The sequence below is a fragment of the Ambystoma mexicanum genome, chromosome 3p (genome assembly GCF_040938575.1).
Source record: "Ambystoma mexicanum isolate Mex_15411 chromosome 3p, UKY_AmexF1_1, whole genome shotgun sequence".
Classification (NCBI taxonomy): Eukaryota; Metazoa; Chordata; class Amphibia; order Caudata; family Ambystomatidae; genus Ambystoma; species Ambystoma mexicanum.
Genome location: NC_090925.1, coordinates 793752183 through 793778227, shown reverse-complemented (window position 1 = coordinate 793778227; position 26045 = coordinate 793752183). Strand labels below are relative to the sequence as shown.

Sequence of the window (26045 nt, the reverse complement as noted above, 5' to 3'; positions counted from 1 at the left end):
CGACGGCGGTCGTTGACAGTGGCGGACAACAGTCCGAGTGCTTCTCCTTGGAGTTCCGCAGCAGTCCCCGTATCGGGTCGGCAGCCTGTCGAAGGTCTGTCTACCAGGAAGCGTTGGCAAAGATCAGCTGTACACGATGGTCCCTCGTAGCTCGGGAAGAGGATGCCTTACCAGGTCCTCTCTGGGTCAGTCCTTGGAGGCACAACAGCTTTCAGATTGTGAAGGAGAGCAACAGAAATTCTTCTCGTCCAGCAGGGCTTCAAGGTCAAGCGTCAGTTACTCCAGTTACTCGTCGTAGTGGACTTCAGCTTCTGAACACGATTCCTAGCAGTGAGAGGTCCCCAGATATACTGTTGATCTCCCATTCATTCCGCTGGGTCACACTCAAGCATCCAATCACGACTACGGGCATTCATGCAGGCAGCCAATCAGGCACACGAGGTATTCAGACCATTCACTTCCTTCCAGACACTCACAACAGGTTATGTGTATTGGGACAAGTACCGAGCCATTCAACACTCCAAGCTGCATTCATACCGGTTTCGGGCAGGGTTATCTCAGTCATTGTGTGAACCACCAGATACTAGACACCCACAACACAGAATGCATATTCGTCACACAATCTATTCACCCAGGTCCCACCCACAGGAGGTTCCCACAACATACATCACCGGGAAGGCTCCAGCTAGTCTGGCCGGGCCTTCACAACAACACCATATATGGCACTTCCATCCAACAGCCAGTCAGGGGGAAGGGACAGAGTCAGGGCTTCCCAGGACTTTGGGAAAACAAGGTAATGGGTAATAGAAAGCAAGAGGCCACAGGGGCCATCTTGTTTTCCATCAGGAATCAACTGATCCCAATGGCAGGGCCGGGGTATCTCAAAATGGAGGATACTCCGCGCACCTGTCGATTTCAGCATGGAGCTGCCACCAGCCCATACCCTGCTCTGTGGGCCACCCACAGGTGCCCAAAAACATACACTAGGGGCACAGGGTTGTACCCCCACCCATGGGTGCCATAAGTTTATCCCACGGGTCCGTTCACCAAACCAAAAGAGGGAGAGCTGCACCGCCAGGAGTCCCACAGGAACTCCTGCGCGGAAAACACGACAGAACACACGATAAAAAGCAGTAAAGGACAAGGATACAGAGGCCCTGTCCATCCCATGCATTTCCAGCATCACAGCGGTGTAACCAAGAATAACAAGGTTCAGGTACAAGGCAGAGTGGTGAGAGAGAATAACTATGACTATCAGGGATTCAAACAGACAACTAAAAATAGGCTTGAGTTCACCAGTGTTCTTTTTCTCTTGGGTGTTCACAACCTCACAGGGAACTCAATCCACTCTTGGGGGATTAAACTAAAATGGTGTAGCAAAGAAAAAGGTTCTCCCAGTAGTTCCAAAGAAACAACCAGCACATGAAATCTTCAGCATATAATCATGAGCAAAGACAAATGTCTTTCTGAACACACTGCACGCAGTTGGTGGTAAGGGCCTTCCAAGGCAAACATCCTGTGTTTTGCAAAGTCCCACATTCTCTTGCAGGAGTCTGGAACTACGGTGGAGACTTACCAGCTTTTGTCGGTTCCCCTCAGATTTATAGGTACTGCCTTGTGGGGCACTCTGTCACCTGACTACCTTCCCCCTCAGGATACCGGTCCTACGGTGACTCCCCTTCTTGCTACCACTGACAGACTCTCTGCCCTTCAGTGAGGTTGTATCGTCTTGGGCCTTCCCCCACCTCTGGAAGTCTGCCCTGGACCAACAAGTTCTACCGGAACTAGCCAAATCACTCTGGCTAACAGTGTTATCTGTTCTGCTTCCTCTTCCTCCGATATTGTAGCTCTGTCTCTGCATCTAGCTTTCCTCTAGATGATAATTTCTATAATAATAATGAGGCATGCATCAAATCAGGTAGCAGGGGCCATTGTACCCCATGGTTTGCGATTGGCTCTGGGGTTAGGCAGGTGTGCGTTTTGGCACCACTGTTGCTTTCTCTGTATATCAACAACTTATTAGAAAAGCTGGACGAGTGTACTACAGATGTCCCAAGGGTTGGAGGGATGCCAATTCCAGTTTTGATTTATGCCGACAACCTGGATCTCATGGCCCGAACTTAGAGAGCCTTACAGTTCTTGGTCAACAAATGTGCTTCTTGTATTAGACACCTGGACATACAAGTGAATTCGAACAACTCTGCAGTAATGTGTTGTGGGAAAAAACGAAACCTTAAATTCCCTACGTTATGGTGTGAAGCTATTGAGGTCTCTAGAGTGACCCAGTTTGATCACCTTGGCATTCGCTTCAATGAGATGTACTGGGGACGCCCACTCTATAAAACATTCCTCACCTTTGAAACAATCAATTGGGGGGATTGCTAGATTCATGAAACATACACAGCAACCCTTAAATATCATAAAGTGGTCTATAATTCTCACATCTTGGGGGCTGCTAAATATGGTGCATTCATTTGGGCTTTGTGGATAACAAAATGATGCAAAGAGAGGAACATGGTTTTTGAAAAACTCTCCTAGGCCTCCCAATCTCTGCACCAAATTCTACTGTGCGTAGGGGGCTAGGTTTGAGTTTCCTTGAGGATTTACTGGCCTTGGAACCCACCATTTTGTGTGTTGGGTAAGTTTGTCTAAGGTCCAACTGCTGTGGGACTTGATAAGACTTCTCTCTTGGTATTTGAGACCCAACTCTCAATAGAGGCCTGTACTACACAAGTCAGTAGAGTGGCTTAGCAGTCAGACTTATCTTAGGAGGGAGTAATGTGACCTATAGAGCAGTACAATGAAATCGGTTCACACAGCTATCCAAGTAAACACTTAATCACTTAAAGTTATATTAAAATACATTTTTTTTTTTTAAATGCAGCAACTAACAATAACATTCAATGTGAAATGGAATCAATTTATATAAGAAACAATAATGCAGGTGAGTAACTTTTTCTATGCTTTACATATCCAGCACACAGAGTGACGTCAATTAAGATCAGTATCGGGATTTATATATCCCCTTTGCAAAATTGGGATTGGAGGGAATCTTTTAAAGTTAGGCTGAACATAACTAGCAACTGTTAATAACAAGTACACTCTCCCAGAGGGATATAGGTAGTCTATTTCCTAGCAATGAAAGTGTTCACAATTAAAACCTATGGAGGAACCAGCATTGCCAAAGCCAATAGGACCAAGAAGATGGATCTTTGGGAAACCAGGACAACCAAAGTCAAATGGACAGTTCCAGTTCTGCTGAAGATCTTCAGAGAAAAAGTTAGTTAGGAGCTCAAGGGGAGTCTGCCTGGTGCTGCACAAGTTGCAAGGCCTGCACAGAGCAGTTGAGGTCAACTCTCAATCGAAGAAAACAGCACTTCCCAAGCCAGGAAGCACCGAAAATGGCACAAGGTAATAACAACGCAAGCCCACAGTACCTTTAAAGTGAAGAAGAAATTGGAGCTGGCTTCCTTCAAGCTGCAACATTGCAGTCCTGAACTCCGGTGAGGGGACTTTTAGTGAAGAAGTCCTGCCTCTGGAGGTCCACACGGATGTCTGCAAAGTTTCTGCCGAATTTGATCTTTGGAAGATGATGCACTCGATAATGGTCCAGATACACCGGTTATTGGGATTCTGCAGCCCAGGAAAGTCGGAGCAAGTCTGGGGATGGCCCATAATGAAGAAGGTCTTGAGGCTAGTTGGTTCCACCAGCCTAGGGGAGGAAGTCATCCTTGGTGGATCTTCCCTGTCGATGTGAAAACGGGGTCAGCACAGCTGCAAGGATTCACAGTTGCATGTGTGGTCCTGGAAGGTGCTGCTGGCATCCCTGCTGGTCTTCTTCGGATTCTTTGTTTTATGGGTCGACTCTCCCTGTGGTCCCAAAATCCTCACCTTTTATCCTGGAACCCATTCATTCACACTCATAGAGGTGTCAATCACCTGGGGATTGGCTGTCCTCCAGGACAGCCAGCCACCCAGTAAGAACTGGTTGCAGCCAGGCATACCTACAGACAAAGGACTGTGAAGTTTCGGGCTCCTCCCTCACTTACTGCCTTCCCAGACACACTGAAGCCAGGTCGGGCTTCAGGGCTGAATCTCGCCAAAGGCAAAACTCGCAAAAGACTCAAATCTACTCTAAAGGATAGAAGACCAGCCCAGAAGGAACTGACACATGAAAAGGGGCGAAAAAAGAAAGGGGCCATTTTGGGAAAATGGTCACCCATGGGTGCTGTACTGCAGCTGAGAAATCTGCTTGCTAGTAACCTGTACACAAGGTAGTAAAAAGTAACCACTACCGCCAGCCATTTAAGTTGGTCAGTGTACCAAAAAGTTCCATGAGTAATGGGTGAAGGAGTTACAAAGTAACCCAGACCCCCCGCACCCTCTACCCTGAACTTCCTCTTCTTTTGCCCCGAGTGTGACCATCTTAGGAGGAAGCACTTGGGTCTGTTACTTAAGGGTATGGTCTTTAGGCAGCACCGTCCAGCCGTGTACTTTTTGCTGGATGCAGCATACCCCGCCAAAGCCTGGCCTTTGTTACTACTTATTAGAAATGCTTGGAGATTTCGAGAAAAGAAAAAAGGTGATGGAAAATTAATATTTAGTTGTTGTGGTCTTAAAGGATTTTATATCCTTTTTAATTAGTGGATAGTATTAACAATTCTATGGATTATATAGATTTGTGAAATATAAATTGGGGTTATTTTAACGTGTTTATGTACATTCTTGTTTTATTACTTAGGAGGTGGCATTATAGCACATTTTCTTTGTCCGTATTTCTATGTATAGGATCTCTAAAAATGATGGATATGGGAATTTGAACATGTATAAAATCTTGTTATGAACTGCTATATATGAATGGTATGCTGCTGCTGTGTAGATTGTTTCTATTATTTTACAGACTTGTTTTTATTGAACTATATCTAAGACTTTTTTTCCACAATTATGTAAAATTTGATAGAATACTATTTTCATGTTATTGTATGTATATTATGGTTGTATCGTTTATGGATTTTATTTATCCGAAATAAAGATTCACTCACTCAATGGCCATCTCTTTCTCCCAGCTACTCTGTTCATACATTTCCAATAATAGCTCTTCAACCTGTTCTGTATTTCTCTGTCCCAATGGCCTCACTGTTCTCCCACTGTCATTTCTTCCCTTCAACCTCTGCAGTACAGTTCTCTCAAGAAGGTGACTCTTCTTCCATTTGAACTTCCTCCTTCCCCCAACCTCACTATACTTCTCTCCAGATGGTAAATTGCTCCCTCCAATCTCAGCATAACTCTCTCCAAATGGTAACACTCTCCCACCAACATCTTCAGCAAAAAAAAGCAATCGTTCTCCTCTGCTGCAAGCTCTGCCTCCAACTGCTTCAGCATAACTATCTCTAGATGGTAACTCTCTCCCTCTTACTGCCTTAGCACAATTGAAATGAAATTCTATTTTATTTATATCGTGCTCATACACAAGTGTTTCACAGCACGACCAGGCAAAGGAAGGGGAACAGGGGTGAACAAAAACAATGATCTTACTAGGCCCAGTGACATTAAGCGCGCGCAAGTGCATGGGAAAAGGAAAAAGGGGAAAGTGCATGGAAGGGGGAGAAGTGGAAAGTGCGGAGCAGAGGAGAGACCAGAATAGATAATAAGTAAAATAAATAAATAGCTGCGATAAACAGTGGTAGTGCGGCCATCAAGTGGCAAAGTGCTAGGTTAGTCAGATAGGGTGTATCTGATAAGTGCAGAAGAAAAGTGGGTGGGGGACTGTATGGGTACAGATACAGACCCCAGTGCAAGGGGTGGCCCGGAGGCAGTGCAGGAGGGAGGCAGGGTGAGCTGGTACCTGGGCCTGAAGAACAGAGGGTGGCCAGGTGCACGGTGCCGGGAGAGAAAGCAGATCAGCAAGGGAGAAGAGCGACAAAGGCAGAAGTGAAGAGGAAGGTCTTCAGCTGCTTCCGGAACCGTAGATGGTTCTCTTCAAGTTTCAAGGTGGCTGGGAGGCTGTTCCAAAGGGAGGCCCCAGCCAAAGACCGAGATCTACCCCGAGCTCGTTTCTTTGAAAAACGACTGACCCTGAGAGAGTTAGAAGAAGAGCGAAGGGCTCGAAAGGGGAGATATTTGCAGAGGGACAGATGAAGGTGCTGTCATGATGCCTACCCACGGGCATCCGGATCAAGCCCATCAGCCCCGGGAGCAGGCATCTAGACATTTACAAAAACCCCAGCAGCCCCAGCTAGGGGCTGTCTGGGTTCAGTCCTGGTGCCAGGTTCATAGACTTTACTTACCTCATGCAGACCATGCTGCAAATAAATCCAGGCCTCACTTTGGCTTGGATGGGACTATTTTACTAGAGGGACTATTTTTTACTCGGGTGTGGTCCTGGGGAACTTCTTTCCTGGGACTACTTTGGAGGCTATTTAAACCACGCCCGAACAGCAGCACATGCTTCGTGTTATTCTGCATCCAGCAGCGTGACTCTCACCGTGCCTGCAGCCAGCATCCAGTCTTCTGCCACGCCCGCGTGCCTGCAGCCAGCATCCAGTCTTCTGCCACGCCTGCCTCGAATCCGGAGCTCCTAGAATAAAGAGGAAAAGGACAAGGTTAGAAAACAAACTTATTTCAAATTCCTCACCTGATTCCGGATCCATTTCATCTCCCGACCTGGAAAGTACATCAGTCCTGCACGCGTCGCTTCGCCAGTTCCAGCACGGCGCCATACTCACCAGTTCTCACAGCATCTTTCGATCCGGCACTGTCTCCATCATTTCTTCGCCGTACTCCGGCACCTAGGGGCACAAGAATAACAAGGTGAGCCAAGGGAATCAACAAATACCTCTTACCACCATAGACTTACCTGATTTACCACCGGTGGTGGTATTCTCCATATCCTCATATGCCGCATCTGTAAAGAGGGAGAAAAACAACACATTAACACATGCAATAGTTACCGGACAGTGTTGGGTAACACAGACGCTTACCTGAACGCCAGCAGCAGCTACGAGACCTTCTTCTCACGAACTCAGTTGCAACTTAAGGAAGGAAAGGGACAAGGGTGAACATCGGGCACATTGAACTCTTTGAACTTGATACTTACCAATCCCGCCTGGGACTTCAGAGTCAATGCTTACCGGAACTCTCCCAACGCCTTCAAGACACGCAGGATGGAGAGCTCATCTTTTACAAACATAAGGTGAGGTTACTAAGGGGATATCGGAGGTGATTAGTGCGGGAGAGCGAGAACAGTTGGGAGGCCATCACTAAAACCCACAGGTGGCTAATCCCTGTCTCCACTTGCAGGAAAATACTTCTTCGGGTCCAGCAGACAAGACTAGGCGGGCCAGTCCAGACAGTCATCTCTGCACTACGCATCACGTTGACGGAGACCGCAGCTGTCCGGGTCCGATCGACACCCCTGTGGGGTCCAGGTGAGCGTAACAGTTATTTTGGACCCAGGCCCCAGAGAGCCTTATGGACAATGCAGAGGGTTTTAAATGTAATCCGCACAGCCACTGGGAGCCAATGAAGGGATTTCAGAGCTGGAGAGATACGATCCCAGGGCTTGAGGCCAAGGACAAGTCTCGCAGTCTTGTTCTGGATTAGTTGTAAAGGGCGGAGAGTGGAGGCTGTTGCAGTAGTCCAACCTAGAGAGAACCAGAGCATGAGAGACATTGAGCTTCAGGGGTAGCAGGGTAGGAGAGGAAAAGGCAGAGCACCTCTAAGGAGATGCAGTAAGAAATTTGACTTTTTAGAGACGTCGGAGATGTGTGCAGAGAAGGAAAGTGTGGGGTCAAAGATATCGCCGAGGTTCTTAGCTTCACAGGTAGGGGTAGCAGGAGGGCCAAGGGAGGCTGGCCAGAGAGTGAGGGGAAAGGATGGTGAAGGTGTCCCAATGAGGAGGATCTCAGTCCAGTTGGCATTTAGACAAAGATTGTTGGCGGCACACCAGTTTTGAATGGCGATAAGGCAATCAGAGATCCGGGAAGGAGAGGAGGTGGGAAATGAGTTGGTTGTCATCAGTATAGCACTGGAAATTTGAGCAGAAAATGGAGATGCAGTAGGCGAGAGTTGCCAGGTATTGGTTGAAAAGCCAAGGCGAGAGGTTGGATCCCTGGGGAATACCACAGGTAGAGAGGGAAATAGAAGATAGCAAGGACACAAGTTGTACCTGGGAGGGCCGATCAGAGAGGAAAGAGGTCAGTCAGGGCAGCGCCTGATCGGTGATACCCAGGTTGTCGCGCAGACGATTGAGCAGGGTGGTATGGTTGACCGTGTCAAAAGCAGATGAGAGATCAAGTAGGATGAGGACAGAAGGAATGTTTGAGTCAAGGTTGGAGAGCAGGTCTTCACAGATGTTCAGGAGGGCAGTTTCCGTGCTTCTGGCAACTCTGAAGCCAGATTGGTGGTCATGGAGAGAGCCAACAGAATCAGAATGAAGGTTAAGCTGAGAGATGGCCAGCTTTTCAATGAGCATGACCAAAAAGGGAGTAATGCAAATTGGGTGATAGTTAGCTGGACAGAAAGGATCAGCTGTGGGTTTCTTGAGGAGAGGATGCACAAGGGAGTCCTTCAGTCGGGAGGAGAAAGAACTAGAAGCAAAGGAGTGGTTGCAGAAATCGGCAAGGGCCAGAGCAAGGGTGTCGATGTTGTCCTTAATGGTTTTTGAGGAACAGGGATGGACCTGTTTTGATGAGGCTCTCATAGATCAGACTTGTCTAGTGACCTCATCAGGGGAGAAAAGAGGAAAGGAGGAGGAAGAGGCAGTGGGTAGCTGAAGGAGGGTCATCAAGCAGAGAAGGAGAAGGGAGAGGAGGGTGACCGGAAGAGAGGGTGGACAAGATGTCCTGGGTTTTAGAGATAAAGTGAAAGACGAGGGCATTACAAAGAGCCTGGGAGGCGAGAGGAGGGGTAGAGACTGCAACAGGATTGGGCAGCTCCTTACAGATTTTAAAGAGTTTGGCTGAGTTGATAGATGCCGCAGAGACACGGGCTTGAATGTGGACTCTCTTCTTGGTGCGGACAGAGTCAGTATTGCCTTTGGAGCAGATAGCTATTCCCTCCAGATAGTAACTCTCCTCTATTGTAACTCCCAACAGTCGTCTCACAGTGTTCCTTTCAATAAACCTCTTGCACAGCAATTTCCTCCCACCACCTTCCTCCAGCTCAGTCTCAAACACCCCATACTGCCAGACTAATCTGTCTGCTTTTTATGGTGTGTACCCCCTGTTGGGTGGATCCTGTTATGATGGTCTGCACCTGTGCTACATGATTGGGGAAGGGTTCTGATTGGTTAGAGCTAAACATTGCACCTGGTACTGGTTTGGTTTTAGGAGGCTGGACCAAATTTGTATATGGCCTAGCCATCATTTTGAATATCAGTTTGACCCTTCCTTGGGTCATCTGCCCTGTCTCCATTGGTCCCTTTTTATTACGGAGTGACTTGGAGGATGAAAGAAACCTTGTTGCATGCAAAGAGCTTTATATAGTGGTCCCCTGTCTGAGCTGGGGAATGGCAACTTTGTCTTAACTGCATCTGTCCTTGCTACCGGCGAACAATGGGGATAGCTTGCAGTTTCCTGCAATGTCACTTCGAGGTTGCTGGCTGGCGACAGTGTGTCTGGATGTCTCCCGCTCTTGATGCAAATGTGTTTAACTTTAAAGGGGGCCTTTTAGAGGAGTGAATAAAGCAGGCAAAGGTTGCTAAACACTTAGGGTTAATGTTGGGAAGCTGTGATGTATTTCCCTTAACTGCAAATGTGGCAACTCCCCATATGATAGCCCTCTTCCTCCTGTGTAACTTGATCGCTTGAACCTGCTCAGTATAATTCGCTCAAGAGGGTAAATCATCTTGCACTGTTAATTCCTCCCTCCAACCTCATAAGTTTAACTCGCTCCAGATGTTAACGTTCTCCAACCTCCTTAGCACAATTCTCTCCATATGGTAACTATCCTCCTCCATTGTAACTTACTCCCTTCAGCCTCCAACTATCTCCTTCCAAATTTCACCTCAAACATTGTGCTTGCCAATCTCCTCCAAACACCTTCATCCACCTCCTTCTCAAACACCCCACACTGCCATACCAATTTAGCTGCTTTTTATAGAGTGTAGCCCTTCTCCCCTGGGAGGGGCTACATTTACACCCAAGGAATTCACCGGTGAACCCTAATTGGGGAAGGGTCTGATTGGTTAGGGCTAACCAGTGCACCTGTAGCTCGTTGTGTCTTAGGGGACTGGGTCATATTTATACATGGCCTTTCCACCCCTTTTAATCTCAACATCGCTGAGGTGGTTGCCCTGGCTCTGTGGTCCTAATTTGCTAGCGTTTGAATTGTAGGATGAAAGAACCATTGGTCAGTATAAAGAGCTTTGTATGGCGGCAAACGCCTATTAGCACCGGTAAATGCTAACTTTGTCTCAGCAGTGTTTGTCCATACTACCAGTGAACATTGGAGATTGCTCACGGTTTTTTGTGATGTCAGTCTGATGTTCAGAAGACTCTTGGCAGGCAACAATGTATCTGAGTGCCTCCCACACTTGTCACATATATATTTAACTTCAAAGAGGACCTTGCCTGACAGTGAAACAAACAGGCAACTGTATCTAAACATTTGTGGTTAATGCTGGGGAGCTGAAATTAATTTCCCTTTTGGGTCTGACTAGTGGCTTGGAATAACTTTCCTGGAGTACCAGTACTATTGTTGGGACTGTCCTCAAGGAATTTGAGCCGGGCCCTCTGGTAATGATTTTCATTGGTGTTTGCTTTTGTGATCCAGTGATTGGCCCCTGCTTTAGTGCAGAAACCCAGTGGGGGTGGTTTTATATACCTCGTCTGCGTCCACCATACACAAGCCCAAGGCAAGTCCCAGCACTTTTTTACCATCCCACTGTTGGTCCCCAAAGTCCATCAGGTGACGTTGTCACAGTGCAGATTAAACCGCCAGATGAAACTCCGGATTGCCCTAATCTGTGGGATGCTCTCAAAGTATTGCTGTGGAGCTCTCAGTTTCAGTTTGAGTCCATTTAGCACCGGCCTGCTTCCCCTGGCTCACACTGGGGAATGCAACCAAGGACACACTTTTGCTGAATTCTAGATTGATCCGCTTGTTTTATAGCACTTGACTGGACACCCTTTGGAATACTATTTGTCCTAATAAAATGGTTAGACATGTTAATATATTCCATATCGAGAAGTGATTGTAAGTAATATACCTTAAATCTGTTGAATGAACTTCCACCTTTGGCATTATCTAATGTAATTTCATTTCTGTTTGGTAGGGCCAGCAAAGGCATTTGAAGATATTCTGTCTCTGATGAATATGGGCATCTACAGAACCTCAAATCTCTCACTGAAGGATGTCCTTGAAATTGGGCAGGAGAGTTTAACAACTACTACTACTCTGAAGACTTTAGAAGATGTCCCCTGGCATACACTGCGAAATATAATGGCTTTGAATGTGACGGCAAGGAATACAAGCTTCAAAAAGTCTGCAATGAGCGATCAGTTAGTTTCTGTGCAGAACAAAGAAGAAAGTGCAACTGAGGAAATGTTTTGCCTGAATGCAAATGACACTCTCCAATCTTTCAATCCACTGGATGTCATCTGTGTCCTATTTTATTGCTCGGATAGCTTTTTGCGACAGGAGCTTATGCTGAAAATGTCCATGTGCCAGTTTGCTCTTCCTCTGTTGCTGCCTCCATGTGATGGCACCAAGTGCCAATTCATGCTCTGGGCCATGAGAGACATTGTGCGAAAGTGGAGGCCCCACACACTGAGAGACAGCAAAGGGTTCAGAGAAGAGAGTCTCGTGCTCACCCCGATGCCCACTATATCCTTTGTACGTTTGAAGCACTGCAGCCTATCTAAATCAAAAATGTTGAATGAAGTCCTAAGCCCCCCTCAGCAGCACCATGACTTCTTCACCCACAGGAACATGGAATCTGGGAATGTTCCCAGGAGAATATCCAGTGGATTAGTGGAGATTTCCTGGTATTTTCCTGGAGGGAGGGAGAATTCTGACATTTTCCCAGAACCTGTTGCTGTTACAAATCTGCGTGGGGACATTGAGTTCCACTGGCTACAGTTTAGCTTTTTATCTGAAATATCATCAGCACTTTTTATTTTTGTTGAGCACATAGGTGAAAGAGAGTATGCATTATTATCATCTCTTAAGGAATCAAAAACAAAATTCTATTTCATCTTAAATCCCCAGACAGATGAGCCCAATGAAACCTTGGGATTCCTCACTAAACTAGCTCCAGGTATGAAGCTCGATAGGTCCCGTCTGCTGGTGAAAGGCAAAACCATGAATGATGCGGAGTTTGTTAGGAAACTGCAGTCAGCCATGCTAGCAACTATCATAGACCCTCCATACACCGGGTCCGTTGAGAGCATGGCTGCCACTGGTCGTGAACTGGGAATCCACGTAGATGAAGACTGCAAGGAATGTCAAAGTGCGAGTAAATGCGCTAAAGAAATCACAAAGGAGATACATGATGTTGTAGTGTACAAGAAGGAAATGATGCAACTACAGGGAGATCTCTGGAAACGACTGGCAAGAATAGAAAAGGAATTCTGCAGAATGAGAAGGCAAGGGGACACCCATCCAGAAGACTATAAATCGCAACTAAGGAAAGAAAGATCAGATCTCCGTAAACAGCAGAATAAATGTGACCTTACTGATGGCATGATCAAATTTATTGCTGGAATCGGTCAACTTTCAAAAGTAGAAAAACAATATTTCCTAAAGTGGATGAAGTTCAATCTGGATCACATTGCTAGAAAAAATCTTTCTAAACTAAGAGCAGAGTATAAGGAGTTGTGTAGTACTTTAAAGGATGACCCTACCGAACTAGCAGAGCTAGACAGAAAAATATCTGAAAGCTCTCTCGGGTTGGAACACTTCATGCGGGAATTGGGGCAGTTTTATGAGGCAGAGTATTCCATGATAAGAAATGGCAAATTGAGAGGATACGTGCAATTCACTCATCTTCCTGGCATTGCGGCTGATCTCCTGTTGGAAGGGTTTCCGTTGGAGCTAATTGATGGAGATGCCTCAAACATCCCCCTACAGTGGATAGCAGATGTTCTGACCGAGCTCAACATCAAATTGGAGGGACAAAGCAGAATTGTAGTTATAACCGTGCTGGGAGTGCAGAGCACGGGCAAATCCACACTTCTGAATACAATGTTCGGACTCCAGTTCTCAGTAAGCAGTGGGAGATGCACCCGGGGAGCCTTCATGCTGCTCATGAAAGTGAAAGATAATTTAAAGGAGGATTTGGGCTGCGATTTTATTCTAGTCATTGACACTGAAGGCTTAAAGGCCCCAGAGCTGGCAAAACTGGAGGATACTTATGAACACGACAATGAGCTGGCAACGCTGGTCATTGGGCTAAGTGATATCACAATTGTTAACATTGCTATGGAAAATGCCACTGAAATGAAGGATATTTTGCAGATAGTTGTCCATGCTTTCCTGCGAATGGAAGAAATTGGACGGACTCCAAATTGTCAATTTGTGCATCAGAACGTCAGTGATGTGTGCGCTTATGAACAAAACATGAGAGACCGTAAACATCTGTTAGAGCAACTGAATGAGATGACTAAAGTGGCAGCAAAGATGGAGAGGCAGAGTAGGGAGATAACATTCCCTGACATAATGGAATACGATCCTGAGAAACACAATTGGTACATTCCTGGTTTGTGGCATGGTGTTCCCCCCATGGCCCCTGTGAACAGAGGATACAGTGAGAATGTTCATGAGTTGAAGAGGTACTTGTTTGAGTTTATAAACAAACGCTCAGGAAGCATAGACTCAAACAATATTTTAAAATTAAAGAAATGGATCAAAAGCTTGTGGAATGCAGTCAAACATGAAAACTTTATCTTCAGCTTCCGAAACAGCCTTGTCGCCGATGCCTACAACCAGGTGTCTATGAAGTATAGTGAGTGGGAGTGGGTGTTTTGTAAGGAAATATATCTTTGGGTGTCCAAGGCAGAAACCATAATCCAAAATCAAACATCAAGTGAACTTGACTCTAACACTTACAACGAATTGAAACAAGAGGCGTTCCAGAAACTCCAATGTGAAGAACAGAAAATGTTAACTTGCGTGCGAAAATATTTTGAAAGTGGAGCACAATATCTCCACATGATTGAAAAGTACAGGGAAGATTTTATTATGAGTGCCAAATCTTTAAAATATCAACTTGAACATTACTTATTAAGCAAGTTTGAAGAGGCCATTCAGATTCAAAAAAACAAGTACACAATTGAATCATTGCAGGCCAAATATATGAAAGTTATTGAAGGCAAAGTTGTTAGCCTTTTAGAAGAGTGTCGGAAGTTGCACTGTGAACTAAGTGAAGAGGAGTTGGAGCAGGAATTTGGAAAAATGTGGATGCAAACATTAACTGATCTACAACTCAATCGACTGGAGCAACGCCAAGTTGCACATGATATGCAGTGCCACCTGATGAAGGACTTGAGCAGCTTAGGAAGTTTTGCCAATCAGCTTTTACAAAATGCTGAAGGTTTGTTGACTTATGGGGATATACCTTTTAATATAAAACCTGAATATTTTGATTTACCATGGTACCGTTTCAAAGGTATTAAAGAAATGTTCACCCATGAATGCTCACATACTGCTTCTGTTCTTTCAAAAGCTTTGATAAACAGGTGCATGAGTTATGTTGAAAGTAGAGCAAGTTCTCAGGTGGACTACGATGGAACCTTTTGCAAAGAGTTGTTGCATACCATCAGCGAATGTCTGAAGAATGATGAGTTCCGAAGCCTTTACACCACCCCTCACTTCGAGGTGGACCTAAAGCTTCACATCTTGGGGAGAGCGGCTTGTCTCTTTCAGAAGATGCATGAGGATTTCATCAAAGACAAAGATCCTCAGTGTTGTCTGGAGAAATTTAGGCCTCAGTATTTCTCTACTTTTAAAGATCTTTATCTGAGAAAAGATGAATGCCAGAAGAGGGCAATGGATTTTTGTGTACAGTGCCTGAAGCCGGCATTGGAAATCTATATTGAGAAAAGACTTGGCATGGAGGTGGTGGAAGACATTCTCCTCCAAGAATCTTTTAAATACAGCAGCCGGACATTCTTTCAGTTTGATGTGCTCTGCAACCTTTTAGCAAATAATTTGTTTGAAGGGTACAAGCAATACATTTGTAATTATGAAGATTTTGTTAAAGAGTGCATTTTTAAACACATCCTGGATCATTATAGTCAGTCTGGGAGTTTACAAAAGCTGGAAACTAAGATTCTGTCCACCATAACAAGGAGAGTTCGAGAAGGACTCCAAGCAGTAAGAGGGCAGCGGTGCAAAACGGTCTCAACGTTTTTAGAAGTCTTTTGCAGAGCATTGCAAAATGACCTAGTGATTGCAAAGAGCAGCCTGGAAGTGATACTTTTTCAAAACACTGCGAACATCGAACAGTTCTCTGATGACATTCAGTTTTTCCTTACTGATCTTGAGCAAAGTATCCTGACCGATTGTAAAGAATCAGACATTGGTGCAAAACTTTTGCATCTGCCATACAAGCCCCAGGAGGAACTGTTTAGGAAAGTGGTTGGATGTGGCAAGCAGTGCCCATTTTGTAGGGCCCCTTGTGAAGCAGGAGGAAAAGAGCACAAGGAGCATTTTGCCTCTGTACACCGCCCACAGGGATTAGGTGGCACCGTGGATTTCCATACAAAATCTCTCATATATTCCCTATGCTCATCAGATGTTGTTTCCAATGTGTCATTCAGTAATCGCGCCACACAATTTCAATTTCATCCCTACAAGGACTACCGGATGTATTATCCAGATTGGTGCATTCAGCCAGATGCCAGCATTGAGGCTTCTGATTACTGGAAGTTTGTCTTCAAGCGGTTCAACAAGCAGTTTGCTGAAATGTACAATGCTGTACCAGCTGTACTACCCAGTGGCTGGAAAAAAATAACAGCGAAGCAAGCTCAAAAAAGCATCCAGGAAGTATTTAATGTGAAGGAAAAGTAAACAGTGGGTCAGATGGTGAATACTCAGTAAAGAAACACATAATAAATACAAAGAAAACACATATTCTGGCATTGTTCGCCATTATTTGGTGAATGATCTACAAAATTACTTTTTTCTGACATTTTGCGTGTTGCGTATCCTTCTCAATACATCTAGAAAATCCAAAGTATTTCCTAAATTCCAAAGGAGAGGCAATCCTTTTTGTATCACTGATTACATTTGCAGAGGACAATTAATGCCTAAGGCAATGGTCTTAGCTGGTTTGCCAGTAAAGCAAGGGTTGCTTCTGGTAAGAACAAGAAAGTGCCTCAATTGCGGTCTACTAGTCTACCCTCAAGAATACGTAGTAGTGAGCTTACAAATATAAAACACATGCTGTGCCTCACAATGTAGGGATCCTGCTAGGCAAACCAAGACTTCTTCTGAGAAGAGCAGGAAAGTGCACCTGTTGTGCATTGTTATTGGTCTGCCCATCTACTCTCAAAGATATGTAGTAGGTACCCTACAAATATAAAACACAAGCTGTGCATCAAGTCATAATTCAATAGGCAGTGGTTAAAGCGAAAGTCGATAAGTAACAAATGTCTACATGGCGTGGTATTTAAACACTAAAACACTTGGGTGGGAAAAAAGTTCAGTCTTGACAATTAAGGCTTTACAAGGCAATCAAGAACCCCGGATTAGCATTGAACTCTTTTTGATAATTTACAAAATAATGAAATAGTAATCAAGTGTACTGTTGTTCTATAACATAATCGATGCCATGAAACTTTTTTTTTTAATTATACTCTAATAAATGCAACATATCCATGTGGCAGAAAACGGTGCCTCTGTGATCCACTGTGATGGCTGGTTTGCAGGATGTACGTACGGTACAGAGAACTAAACCAAGGCAGCTCACGTTACAACAGAGAATGCCCGAGGGCTGCTTACAGTTCCAAATAGTTCCTAGGTTAAATCTATGCTCGAGCAAATCTGAGGCCCGGTAGGATCCTTACTCTCACCTTGCAGTCCCAGGTTCTATTTTTTCAAGTGGGCAGTTTGCAACCTGAATGTCCCTCTGGTGGTAGGAATCCTGTAAGTGCAGCCACCAAGCCCACTGCCCCTGAACTGGATATCTTGGACAGAGGTTTGTTGATCTATAAATCTGCTTCCTTTTCCTAATGCTACTGGTGCACAAAAATTGGAAAATATTTCCCAATAGTTACCTGAGGATTGTTACTGTTGCTGTTAATTTGAAATGGTGTGCATATAACAAATGCATACAACTGTGCTCAGAAGCCTATAATCTAAAGAATGTGTAAGCTGTCACTGTATTTGTATCTGTTTGTATATCTATTGTATCTGTAAAATCAACTTATTAAAAAAGCTATTTTTTCATGATCATTTAATTGTGTCCTACAGCAGACTCATACCTATTTGATTCAAAGCTGTCGGAGTTTTTGCATGTAAACAGAGACCCTATTTTTTTTCAACTGGGTGGGTTTGTACTCTGATACAACCCCAAATGCGTCTTAACAATGTTCATAAATTCGTCAAAGTCACTGCCTACATGTGTATCCTATCTTAAAAACGTGTTCCCGGACAATCCATTAAATCGTGTTATGTTGCCACTGTGACGGCAATGTCACTAAAAACCACTTTGATCTCTTGAAATGGTTCCAGGGTGTTTATTCTTAACTATACAGAGGTAATGATGTTGGTTGGTAATTCAGAAAGTCTTAGTTATTAAAGGAGATTTGGAAGTTGGCTCCAGTTGGCGCTAGGGGCATCCCTCTTTCACTTGTCTCTGTTGGGTTACCTTCACCATAGTCCGGGAGTCCGTAACCCTGATTAGTGCTATGGCTCGGCAACCCCTACTGTCTCTTTTCTTAGGCTAATGCTACGGTGGTTTCCCTAGTGCACCGGTCCACTGACTCCCTCTTGAAGTATCTAGCTGTCCCTACTCCATCCCTGCTTAGCTGCCTACAGGGAATTGGGGACTGTGCCTGCATTCGCTCAGTGGAAGTGTCTGAGCCGATCACGCTCAGTCTCGCCTTGCCCTGCTACTAGACCACCTTCTCACCAAATTTCTGTCCCTTCAATGTCTCACTCTGCCTTCCTACCTCAGCTTTTAGATATTGATATTTCCTCCTTCCACTCTCCTTCTCTCACTACTACGATTTCCTCCTCCCTTTTACTACTACTACTCCACTTGCTATCACTCTTCTCTCCCTACTAAAATGTCTCCTCTCCACCACTGCTACCACCTCTTCTCTGCTACTACTTTTCTTCACTACCTTTCCCTAGCACTACTACTACTTCTTCCAATTCATGCTACCTCTCCCTTACTATGTGATGTGTGGACTGGGGGCCAAAGAGGCTATCTGGCCCGGCACACAAGGAGACATACACACTGTTCATTTCAGGGACATACTGTCCCATTCAGCAAGCTTTTTTATTACTTCTGTGTACAATCACGGCATAATGCAGTCATGCTGTCAGGAAAGTTATATGACCATATCACATCCCTCCCCAGATTGAACACGAAAACAAACCCAGATCAATGTTTCAGTTTTACGATCGTCCAGTGTTTCAGCTCACCGATAGATTACGTGCAGCACAAACCCTCAGAGTCTGGTGGATGGTGTTGGTTGTTTTCGGAGGTGGTATCGTGGTGGTTCTCCTCCCTGAGGGTTGTGCTGGCTTCTGGGAGGATTGGTTTCCCCCGTCTTCTGGCGGTGGGACCTGGTCTGGGCCTCTTGGTGGGATCTCTTCTCTCTGTGGCTGTTCCTTCTCTGTCAGAGCCTGTCCGCCACGGTCAGGGATTGTCTCCGGAGCTTTTTGCCACATGGTCAGTGGGACTTTCCGAAAGTGTGCGAATTTCTGGGTCACCTTCTCACACCCTCATGAAGCTGTCGCCATGCCATGGTTCTTTTCCACAACAGTCCATGGTTGTGATTCGTATTTGAGGGCTAACATTGGGAAATTATAGGCAAATATTGTAGGCACTTTGTAAAATGAATGAACATAGATTCTCTAATCAGTTGGTCTGTGCACATGTTTAAAGATTGCTTGCCTTGCAAGAAAAGGAAAGCCCTTCTGTGGTTTGCACGTACACGTTTATTCTTGGAGCAGGCTCCAGAGAGTTGAAATAGCCAGGTGACAGCTGCATGAAGTAAGCCGAGACCCTGGCCTGTGTTCACATTTAGCCTAAGTGATTTCATGACCTGTCATGTATAAAGCGGTTTGTTCTCATAACTTCAGAAGAGGCTCGGGTGAAGATGTTGCCTACCATTTTGGGCCCTGCTTAAGCGTGTTAGAAATAAACTGTTTCTATGAAGATTTTGAACTCTTTCTGTGCTGGTACCTCATTTAAAACTGCTTATGGACACAGGTGGGTATGATGAAAAGTACTGCCCACATAACTTCTTCGGGGGGCACTCTGTTCTTCACTAGCGCCATGTCCCCCACTTGGAGTGTGCTCTGGGTGGCTTGCCGTGCTAGGCTCTCATTCCAGTTGTGCACTCTGCAATGTTGTTCAACTCTTTCTGCATCTACAGGTGGTGGATACCAGGTGTGATGGAGCAGGAGCCCTACTTGGATCAGGACTCCGAACATTAGGGCAGCTGGGCTCACCTGTGTTGGAGTCAGGGGGGCTGTGGTGGTATGAGCGGATGAAACGATCTAGTTTCAGGAGCCATGGTTTGTTTTTGTCTTTTGCGAATCATACTACTTTGTTTATTGACGCCATAAACCTTTCTGCGCCACATTGGCTAGCGGCCAGTATGGCGTTATCCTGTGATGATGGATACCTAAATTGTTGAAGAAAAGTTTCAGCTCCCGACTCTTGAAAGTAAGTCCGTTGTCGCTTCTGATGGTGGTGGGGATACCGTGGACAGTGAACCATCTTTTCCAGAGCCGTGGTCACTGATATTGCATCTGTGGAGCGCTCTGGCAGGGTATCATGTGAATTTGTCCAGCACCACTAGGAGATAGGCCTCTTTGCCGATGGTGCACCTCTGTTGGCTGAGGGGGGAGAAGCGATCGGTTCCAGTGGCCAAGGTGGCAGGAAGCTTGACACGCTGCACATGCCTCACACTAGTGCTAGAACATTTAGTTGAATGTGTGGCATCCATATCTGGGATTTCAGGATGGCTTGGATTTTGACAACCCGTTGGTGTCCATCTTGGGCTAGGAGTAGTGCTCTCTCTTGCAGGCTCATCAGGATTGCGATCTGGTGCCCTTTTAATACCAGTCCTTCTGGAGATACGGTGGCGGATGCCAAATAAGCTCTGCACCATCTACTGTGCTTGTACCGTGTGCTGCAAGACTGACGTTAGATAACTCCTCCAATCCCCTCTCAAGATCGCTTCTTTGGTGATTTGTAGACGGGTGCCTTTGGCTGTTTCTTCAACTATGTCTTGTAGCTGCATCGTTTTCGGCCGGGCACATGTGATGGCTTGGCAGACATGTTCTTCTGCTTCTCGCACTGCTTCGCACTCTTGTCAGGGTCGCTGCCCGAGGATGTCGCGACAGGAAGTCAGCTGGGTTGTCAGCCCCTGCTCTGTATTGGACTTCAAAGTAAACTGTTGTGGCTGTAGCATCCAGTATTTCATCAACTCAGGAGGGTGTGGGGTGGAGCCTTTAAATATCGGTGCGAGCGGGGGGGGGTCGCTGTTGCGCACGAGAGGGAATGGTTGCTCCCATGTAAGCTCTGGCAGAATCCAGGGCCGAAATGCCTTGGGACCGGTTCTACACGATTTATGCGAAGAACGTACAGCAACAACCACTGATCGGGCACACAAAGTTTGGAGGCGAAAGGTGAAAGGAATCCCGAGATGGAACGTTTTTCAGATCTCATGCGCAGCGGAAGACGAGGGCCAGAGACGCACCAAAGGCTAAGGGGAGGAGCCCGGCACCAGACCGGCGTGAGCGACGGCAAAAAGAGCACACGATCCATCAGACCCCCGGGGGTGAGTCGCAGGCTCTCCGGATTCCATGGAGCGCCTGCGGACCCCCCCCCAGTCATATTGCTGTTACAGCTCGGGAGGAGGGGATGTCCGGCGACGCTAGGAATCTGCTGCGAGGAGGAAGGAGGAGACTGCGCAGCGCCCCCGGCACTGCGGGCCCCTTGGACAATTGGAAGCCCCGGGAGAGTGAGGCGGGTGACCCGGCGGCTTGGGGGCGGACCTGGTACGCCCTGTGATCCAGAACATTGACGGGTGGGAGGTGCGGTGAGATACCGTTCCTGCCCCGCGATGGAAATCTAGATGCTCCTCTGCCTCCGGGGGATGGCTCGCCGCTCCGCGGGGGTAGTGTCAGAGCTCTTCCACTCCTGCTAACACATGAAGTGCTAACATCGGAGGACCAGGCTACACAAGTCAACGTCACTCCAAAACATTAAGTGGCCTTAAATCGATAGGAATCCTGCAAGCACTAACAAAAACATTCCCAATACCACGCCACCCCCTACGAGAAGAGATAAGGGATCACACAGGAGGCTATCAAAAGTGCACAGGAGGGGACTACGGCGCAGATATTTGTGACTTCTGCAGGGGATAAGAACCTAAAGCTAAACTATAGAACCCCCCCAAGACGCATAACGCGGGTCATATGCCCGCATTCTACTGCACCTGGGCAGTTGTGGAAACCGTTTGAAGAGAGACAAGGGCAAGTAAATCATAACTTCAAAACACGATGAATGAGGGCACTTCCAGACAAGACCAATGAAAGATTAACCCTGTCAACAACGAACTAGCCTCCAAGCCACCACAGTAGTTACTGCAAATCCATACAAAGGTTAAGGGCTGGCAACTAGAGAGAACCACTGGTAATAGTATTAAAGCACAGATACCACTAACACTCGCCTCAAAAGGTGAGCTGAGCACCCTACACTCGGCCAGCTTTGACTCCACGCCTCACCCACCAGGTACAGGAAATTTGGTAAGGGGGATTCTAGAGCTACTCTTCCGGATACACCCTCTCTGAGAAGGAACGATGCCCAAGAGCTTTGGCCCTAAGAGTAGCAGAGGAACCATCGACAAATACACAACAGCAATACAGAAGGACACGGAACCCGAGATGGATAAGGAAATGCCCTCACAGGAAAAACAAGCCCCCTCGGTACAGATGATGGACCCTCAGACGGTCTTTCTAGCCATGCAGCAGGGCTTCACAGCCCTCAACGACAAACTGGACGGGATCACAGCAAATGTGGCCTCCATCAAAGCGCAACTGGATAAAACATCGCGCATGACCGAGGTAGAAACGAGAATCGGGCACAGAAGACGCATTAGAGACCTTGAAGAACACTGTGTCCACAATGGCAATAGAACTAGGGACGGTGAAATCCAAATGTGAAGATTTAGAGGCGAGGTCACGGCGGAACAACATTTGCATAGTCTGAGTTCCGGAAGAGGTAATGAAGGGGTCAATGGAAAAGGCAGTAAAAGACCTTTTGCGTACGCTCCTGGGAGACCCGGGATGGTCGCCAATGTTCATAGTGGAACGGGCACACAGGTCACTCGCCCCAAAGCCAAAGCCTGGGGCATATCCTAGACCCATCATAGCCCGCATGATAAACTACAGGGACAGAGATTTGATTTTGAAAACTGCCAGAGAGAAACAAGAGCTAAGATGGAAGGCCAACATCATACGCATTTTTCCAGACTTCACTCTGGCGGTGCAACAAGAAAGGAAACTCTTTACAGGGGTCAAGAAAATGCTACGAGAACGACAAGTGCAATATGCTATGCTTTATCCGGCCAGGCTCAAAATCCAACATCAGAACAAAGCATACTTCTTCACATTCCCAGAAGAGGCAGCGAACTTTGAAACACACATCCCCCCCCAACCACTGGACAACCTTGAACAGAGAGGAACTCGTGTGCCTCCGTAGACATATTAGCAAGCACGTTCAAGTTCATTAATGGAATAGCAACAGCAGAGGCCCCCCCCCCTTAGGAGGCCCACATTTGAGGTGTTTATGACTTATTCTACAAATTGTATTGATGAGCACTACCCCACAGGTGTCAATATGAGTGAGAGCAACAATGCAGAACCGGATACACTATACACACCCAATGTTGGCATGGGCACTGGAAAACGCTGCAGCCCCCCCTGCAGCAGATGCTCGTGAAGTTAATGGGTGGGGAGGGTTGGGATTCAAAAGGCACAGTTGAAGTTAGGGGAACTGTGAGGGAGGGGTCAAGCTGGGAATGTTAGGGTTTAGGTACGGAAAGAATGGCATTAAAACTAAAAGCACACATGTACTGAGCACAAAGGTTATTAAGCGTGCAACGGAAATATATTGGCATGTATACGTTTGCAATTACCTCATAGATAATGGCTAAAGTAGGCACAGACAATATTAACATACTAAGCTGGAATGTAAGGGGCCTGGGATCCAGAATCAAGAAAAGGAAGATTCTAGCATATATCAATAGACAGAGCCCCAAGATAATCTTTCTGCAGAAAACTCACACAGGACCCCAGCAAGGTGGGCAACTGATACCAAACTGGGGGACACACCAATATTTCACAACATATTCCAGACGAGCGAGAGGGGCTGCAATTTTAATACATAAGACTTTACCTTTTAATTGTATCAAAGCTGAATGTGATCCTGAAGGGAGGCACATGTTGCTTCATGGCAATCTCTATGACAGGAAGATACTTTTTTTATTTTTTTTTATTTTTTTTTTATTGAACATTTAACAAACATTACAAACCAAAATTGCAGTGGATACAATAACTTTTCACATGTACATTATTCAGCCGTGTTCATTGCTTCCCTCTTTCCCACCCCCCGTTCTGAGCCTACCACTCCTAATGTTCAGTTCCTGCATCTTGTGGTGAGGTTTCCCCCTTCCGTTATGTCCGAGGGGTCTCGAATTTGCAGGGGTCTGCAAATAGATCCGCTATGAGCAGTCTCCAGGCCATCATAGTCTGTTTCCTCATCCCCCCCCCAGTGCTACTAGCTTCCTGCCATACCATGGTTTCAGCCTCCGCCCATTTCTGCAGGTCTTTCCACCACAACTCCAATAGTGGTTTGTGGCATGCCTTCCACCCCATAGCGATCCTCCGCTTTGCAAGCGCATATGCCAGATCTTTCAATTTGCCTACATGCCGAAGTTTCCGTGGCCTAGGGACCCTCCTAACAGGCAGGCCCACACAGTGTCCACCATGAGCCTGATACCCCTTGCTTCCAGTTTGCATGCAACCTCACCCCAAAAGCACTCAATAACTGGGTATGACCAGAACATGTGTACTATGCCCGCATTCTCCTCATCGCACTTGGGGCATGCCTGCCGTCCCATATTCTTAAACTTGGCCATCTTTTGGGGTGTCAAGTACGCCCTATGCGTAATGTACAATTGCATCTGTTGAGAGTTTCTCAACACTTTCTTGTGATACCCCTGAACTCGTACCCACATCCCGTCCTCCATCGGAGTAGCAACTTCCTCCTCCCATTCCAGTCTCAATTGCACCAACTCCTTTCCCACTTTGGACATCATCATCTCATATATCCTAGATATTTCGTGTCCCCCTTCTGCTATATCATATTCATAGTAACATCTGGCTCTTCCTCTAGCACCAATTCAGACCACGTTCTCTTAAGCTTCCGCACCAGTTTATGGTACGTGATATACTGACCGGTGTGCAACCCAGTTTCTGCCCCCAGCACCTCAAAGTCTGTTATGGCCCCTTCTTGCCAGATGTCTCCCAATGTCACTATCCCCGCCGACTCCCAGCGATTTCTAATTATTATCCTTAGTTGCTCATCCCCACCCGCCAGTGCAACCAACGGTGCCTGAGGGGAGCGCGGGCATGGGTTCCCCATCAGTTGGCACGCCCTACGCCACATTTTCCACCCTAGCACCAACATCTTGGGGCGCCCATCCATAACAGCCTGGGGCAACCACATTATCTCTCTTAGGTAAAATGGGGCACAATCCCGTTGGAACAACCTGGATTCAGTGGTCGCACCCTCCGAGAGCCATTTAGCCACATATTGCAGCTGACTTGCAACATAATAGACTTCATAGTTAGGCAATTTTATACCCCCCCTTCTCGTAAGAATTCTGCAGCTTCCAGAGAGCCACTCGGTTTCGTGTACCTTGCCACAGGAAGTCTTGACACATACTAGCCAATCTACTAAAAAACTTCTTTGGTATGAAATACGGGATATTCCCGAAGTAGTGCAGAAGCCTAGGTAAGACCACCATCTTCAACATTGCGCTACGTCCCATCATTGCAAGGGGCAGTTTCCCCCAGAACCGCATGCAGTTTTCTATTTTCGTGATAGCCACTTCTGTGTTGCGCTTGTGTTCTTCCTCCGCCGTGTGGTAGATATCTATTCCTAGATAACGAAATGTACTGGGAGCCACGGTACCCGGAGCACCGGTAGATGCTCTAGGGGGATCCCTTTATACCCACCCAGCGGGAACATACTAGACTTCTGGGGGTTCACTGCTATGCCAGACATTCTCGCATATCTTCCCATCACATCCAGAACATATTGGAGGTTCTCCTCCGGGTACCGCAGATACAGTAGTATATCGTCTGCGTACAATGATATCAGGTGTCGTTCATCGCCCACAGGGATGCCTATCATGTCATATTGTTGCCTTAAATAGATCGCCTGAGGTTCTAGTGCCAGTATGTAGAGCATAGGGGACCATGGGCAGCCCTGTCTGGTTCCTCTGCGGAGTTCCCACCTATCCGATATCACTGACCCTGTTTTAACCCTGGCCAGCGGTTCACTATATAACATTTTGGCCCATCGTAGGTATCCCGGACCCATCCCATAGCCCGCTAGGGCTGCCATCAGCCACGGCCATTTGACCGAATCAAAGGCCTTTATTGCATCCAGCGACGCCACCGCCAGTTCATCTTCGCTCTCGTTTCCATATTCGATGACTCTGTGGAGCCTTCTGAGATTATGAGATATGTTCCTATTAGGGACATAGCCCGTCTGATCCGGGTGTATCAGTTTACCTATAACTTTTCTCAGTCTATTTGCCAGGATAGCAGTCAAAATTTGACTATCT

The 26045-nt window shown here is 46.4% G+C and overlaps 1 protein-coding gene across 4 annotated transcripts in view; it reads left to right on the top strand.

Annotated features, from left to right (window-relative positions):
- Positions 1–17651, top strand: part of LOC138580892 (up-regulator of cell proliferation-like) — a 1164421-nt gene extending 1146770 nt beyond the window's left edge. For all 4 annotated transcript variants that reach the window (XM_069651790.1, XM_069651791.1, XM_069651794.1 and 1 more), the window contains one exon: positions 11276–17651. In XM_069651790.1, coding sequence (XP_069507891.1) covers positions 11276–16011 — 4736 coding nt within the window. In that variant the 3' untranslated portion in view covers positions 16012–17651. The remainder of the gene's footprint in view (positions 1–11275) is intronic.
- Positions 17652–26045: the final 8394 nt, after the last annotated feature.